Genomic DNA, 5,390 nt, shown 5'->3' with positions numbered 1-5,390 from the left:
ATACCTGGATTATTGAGCATGGACTTTTTTTGGTTTTGAACCAGTTTGACATGACTGTCAACGAGGAAGAGGGCCGGCATCGGAGGAGGGGGCGTGCCAAAGACACCATCTTAGCACCAACATAACTGGTTTGCTCCACTTTGGAGTAAGCTGTTTGGGGGAAGAATCAGTTTTGTGTTGTGTGTTTCCTTGACTGATGAAGCCTTCTGGATCGAAGGCGAAACGTTTCAGCAAAAAAGAAACTGTCCAGATGGCCTGACTGAAAATTGTTGGTAATCTAATATCATTCAAAGAAGAAAACAATAATTTGCAAGTATATTAGTGACCTAAAATTTGTGCAATGTTAAGACTGTACAATCGCTTAGAGGAAAATAAAAACCTAAATGGTCATTTGTGCTAAGATGTTCATACTGGAATGTTTGTGGACAATGCCTTCTCTTAGTCTTGTAAGAGTCATGGACAGACAGCTGGATGTATAAAAACAAAACACTATTTCTGTCTGTCGATGCCTCTGGATAAGGAGGCCAGCCTACAGTAATTAGCTCTTTCCACAAATCTGATTTCAAACCATCTCAGACATCATGGCCTGTCTACTCCTGGTTGTGTTCATTGATCTGCAGCTTCCAATTCTTTTGGTGCGCCTGCCTGATTTGGTTCTCGAAAGGGTTCCAGATATGCTGCAGCAAGTTGTTACTCTGCTCATGCTCTTGGTTTTGGTTGTGCCTCTCGTGACTTTTGGTGTGGTGGGTGCGGTGCCTGGTTTGCTGCTCTTTCTGAATGTTGCATCGGCGAACAAGTGACTCGTGGAACGTTGCAGCTGATGGAATAGATTAAAAAAAATGGAAATACATATGTTAATTTAAAGAAGTTTTAAAAACTTTCATTTTCATTTTTGAAACTTTGTACTGTTTATATGGTCTCTTACGGCTAATGCAGGTGACTTTGGGCTCATCCCATAGGCCGTTGGACTGGCAGCGTATGATCGGGCTGTGTCTCTGGATGAAACCCTGTTTACAGTGATAGCGAACCAGGGCGTTGATCTCATAGCGTGGCCTCTTGACACCAAACACCTTCGTATGCTTCACTACAGGGGGCTGGCCACATGACACTGGATGGAAAGCAGCACATCAGCAACATAATTAGTATCCAGCGTCACTTATATTTATTAGAGATGCAAGAATCATGCAAAATCTCAAACAATACCCTTTCTTGCAGGACAACCCCATATATTAACAACAGAGGTAAAGATGTTCCAATCTTTTTTTTATGTAAAGAAAGAAGTTCCAAACGTCTCAGATTCAGTAGTGCAAAAAGTATTTTTCTTATTAAAAGTCATTTTTACTGGCACTGAAGTTGTAACAAGCAATAACAAGCGGTACGCCATCGCTGATGGATTGAAATAGTGAATAATTGTAGTTCTCGAGATGAGAGATTTTTCAGGACTGGAAGTGAACAGGCGATGCAAGTAAACCTTGATGTTTTTGGTGCAAGGTATTCAAGTTCATATAAGTTACACTGTGTGTAAAAGAGCGATAGGGTTTTTATTTTTCCATTGCTTGTATGTCGCAGTCAAAGTGAAAGCTCCTGGAAAGTGCAAAGAGTCATTTTATCCACCATCAGGCACAACAGCAGATTAATCTACGGTGGTATTAACCACCGTAGATTAATATTCAGCCATCCCAAGTGCTACCCCTGTCCCCTGTCGTGAGGTGTTCTGGTCAGGTGACTTTAACACAGAGCATGATTGTTTTTCTTTTCTTTCTTTTATTTCTCCATAAATCCCCTACAATGCATTGTATGTATTGTCACCTGAGAATAATAAAATGAAACTTACCTGTCCCCTTTTTGCAAGTGAAGGTCAGGTGATAGTTGCAGGGCACATCGTTCCACTGCCCCCCCTCGTGCCAGATCATCACCACACAGTCCTCTCCAGACTGGAAGAAGCTGTCCGGCTGGTTCGGCCTCCAGTGATCGTATTGCTGCCAGAACACATATTTTCACTTCTTTAAAACAAGGACAACAAACATGTAGTCTAGTTTCACTTGTTTTTTTTTTTTTATCGTTTCAGATGTCATTGTCATGTTTTCTGATTTATTTTTAATTTTTATTCAACCTTTATTCATACAGGCTAGACTCCTTGAGCTACGGGGACTCATTTGCAAGAGGGACCAGTTCCAGACATTATGCTCTATTGACGTTAAAAATCTGAAAGGTCACTTTAAACAGACGTATTCTACAAATTACAGCACAATGCTACTTCAGGTGTTCATGAACTCTTGTGACTGAGGGTCTATTTCAAAACTGCCTTAAGATACTGCAGATGTGCTGATGTGAAGAAAAGAGCTGAAACAAAACCAAACGACCAAATTCCATTTTATGCCTGAGTTTTAAACAAATATCATATTTGACTTATTAATGTTTTGGTCAAATATTGAGAGATCTAGTGCAAATTTTTAGTCCTCAAAATATGTGTTGTGTACAACTCTATTATGCTACTACATCATATTTCAGCTAACACCAGATAAGCAAAAGTGACTGAATTATGTTATTTATTATTATTAGCAAGTTGTGACAGCCATTTTTAATATCCAATTAAATTTAATTGCCAATTAATTAATCACTGAGAGATTAGTTATATATTTTGGTAACAGGCCCAACATTTAATGTTATTATTCTGGACAAAACTTTTGTGCAATCTGTAGAATGCTGCTTCCCTTTTGGTGGAAGGCATTAATATGAATTTTATGCAAGATCTAACATTTTTACCCACTGAAGTTTTACATGCATGTCATTGCAACTTTTTTTCTTTAAATAGATAAATAAAATGGTTTTCTGTGCATGCAGCTTCAAAAATGTGTCCACCTGGGGCCAAAAATCGGTCTGTGCTGTTTTTTATTTGCACTTTAGCTTCTAGGATTTATTGAGCTGTTCAAGTCTAATTGGCTGAATGCCAAAGAAGGACAGGAAGTGGTAGTCTGCTGTGTAGAAAATATTTGCAAAGACAGTACATACTAACTGAAAAACTCAGACCAGCTACTTTTGCCAAACTGTTAGACACTTTTCCTTTAAGTTGAACATATTTGGGAGTGATGGATGTTCTGGTTCTAACTGATTTTAAGAGTTTGGTGTGTAAATTAGGTATTAATTACATTTAAATTTGTGTAATGTTTAAGTTGTATTTTCTGAACCCAGGACTGGCACTCATGTGATAAAGTAAAGGTGGAAAGGCAGAGATAATGAAAATCAGACTAAAGCTTTTTAGATGTTTTAGATCAAATAGCTCTCTCTGTGATTCATGGAGGCACCAGATGAGGGTGCTGACGAGACAACAAAATGCACAGACATGAAGAAGCCTGAAGTTTCCTCTACACTGGGGAAAAACATAATTGTCTGTAGTTTGTTTTAAACTGCAATCAGTATGTTGCATATTGAAAATGGGGCAGCAGACAGTTTTTGTTTCCCACTCGGGGTGTGTCTGTGTCCTGACTGATGACACATTACAACAACCAGTCCCTTTCCTGCATCAGATTTCAGTTCTTCTTCTTTTTTTCCTCTGCTCTCTTCATTTCACACAGCTCACATGAGCGTTCCCAGCAGACACACAACGTGTGTGAGCCGGGAGTGGACGAAACAGATGATAGCCATGTTTCATCTGCTGTGCCAAAACCTGGGACATCTTCAGCTGCAATCATGTATCATTGTAAAAAAATAATAATAATAATAATGTGAGGCCGTGAGATTGCTCCTGATGAGTAATGGCGTTGTTTTAACTTAACTTATTTTAAAGAATAATTTTAAAAAATGAAAACATTTCTCTTCAGAGCCCATAAGATGTGACAAGTGCAGGAAGCTGCAGGGTTTAGCAGAAAAGCGTCAAATCCAGATTCGCCCAACTGGACTGCATGTTTGCACCAATCGGTTCAATTTAAAGTCTTTGAAATTGTCTTTGAGTCATGAGGTAGAACTAACACAGAGCAGATGCATTCTTATTAACAAATACCTAAATAATAAATTAAATATAAGACACATTTAAAGAACTTTTAAAGGACGTCACGTTAATGAAGCTACTACCCGGTAGGGGTTGGGTTTTCTGCTGTTGCCAAAATCACAATTTTCTTTGGAGAAGATTTTTGCAGTTTTTCTTTTCAAATATTTTATCTGCACCTTATGTTTGTTTGTATAAGAGATCATTGAAAGTCATGACATGAATACAAAAACAATGGCTGAACAATAATAAAGGCGTTAAAATGCTTAAGCGATTTAAATTACCTGAGTTTTTGTTCAAATCGGAGTTATTATTCATTTTAAACTTGGTCCTTTAATCAATTTTAAACCAATTTCAAAAGGGGATCCCTAATCGAATATCAAAGCAGATTTTGTGTCTTATTTGTTTATTTGCTTTGCTTTAAGTTTTGCATAACTTTGTGGAGGTTTTGACATTTTTACTTCATATTGTGGTTGTTCTGTCTCTTTGTTGTTGTATTTTTGTGAATTTCGTTCTCTGTAATTTTGTGTAATTTTTACGTCTCTCCTCCGACGATATAGAATTCCACTCTGTTACATTAGAATCAAACACATTTTCACTTTGCTTGTTTTCTACAGCAAACGTGCAGAAATTTATATTTGGACACGGACTAAATGACTGTGGACAAACCAGCAAATGTTTTCAGGATGTTGACATATCGAACAACTGTGGATTGTTTTGGTGTGGTTTTTCTTTGCGTAGGGCACCCCCCACTTGTTGTTTGCATCTTGAGAAAACAAACCTATCATTCATCGGTTTATAAAGTTTAGTCTTTGGTGAGAAACTTTTAGTTTCTATTACATTAACTGTTCCAGGAGAGCAGACATGAAGTCTCCACACAGTCTTTCCAGGCCCCTGGATGAGACCTAAGTGAAGTATTCTAGTCTCTGTCTCACCGATGGGCTGCCGTCAGTCCACCTGAAGTCTCTTTCATACATCTTGTCGTTCAGACCGATCCATTGATAATCGTTGCCCAGACCTGCAGAGGGAGGGAGCACACCCACCCATCAATCAAGCTAAAATCAAGATGGATCATGGGGGTGAATGGATGATGGGAGGAACTTTATCAGACAGGTGAGATGTGAGCAGGACAGGAACAGACTTACGGTTGACAAAGATCTGCTCCTCCTGGGACAGGATGCTGACCAGGTGGGCGCCGTGGAACCGACACTCCCTCTCAGCGGCGTCCCAGGTCCGACGGTGTGTGAAGTACTTGTAGCAATGAGACTGAAACTTGCCCCAGCCAAATCCACACACCTCCGTGTCTGCAGAGACAGAAAACACAGAAGGTGAGTGGAAAAATGACCTTCTTTAACTTTTATGACACTTGGTATTAGAGATGCACGACATTGGATATTTGGCCGAT

General features: G+C 39.1%; 1 protein-coding gene across 1 annotated transcript in view; it reads right to left on the bottom strand.

The window, feature by feature from the left end:
• Nucleotides 1–448: 448 nt before the first annotated feature.
• The window catches only part of LOC119425025 (versican core protein-like), a 41,629-nt gene continuing 36,687 nt past the window's right edge, over nucleotides 449–5,390 (bottom strand). Inside the window, exons 8-12 of the mRNA XM_037692547.1 lie at nucleotides 5,131–5,289; nucleotides 4,921–5,003; nucleotides 1,835–1,979; nucleotides 926–1,108; nucleotides 449–817 (exon numbers count right to left, since the gene is read on the bottom strand). Coding sequence (XP_037548475.1) covers nucleotides 591–817; nucleotides 926–1,108; nucleotides 1,835–1,979; nucleotides 4,921–5,003; nucleotides 5,131–5,289 — 797 coding nt within the window. The 3' untranslated portion in view covers nucleotides 449–590. The remainder of the gene's footprint in view (nucleotides 818–925; nucleotides 1,109–1,834; nucleotides 1,980–4,920; nucleotides 5,004–5,130; nucleotides 5,290–5,390) is intronic.

The sequence above is a fragment of the Nematolebias whitei genome, chromosome 18 (genome assembly GCF_014905685.2).
Source record: "Nematolebias whitei isolate Nwh7 chromosome 18, NemWhi1, whole genome shotgun sequence".
NCBI lineage: Eukaryota > Metazoa > Chordata > Actinopteri > Cyprinodontiformes > Rivulidae > Nematolebias > Nematolebias whitei.
Note: the sequence above shows the minus strand (reverse complement) of the source record. Positions and strands in the feature narration are given on the sequence as shown.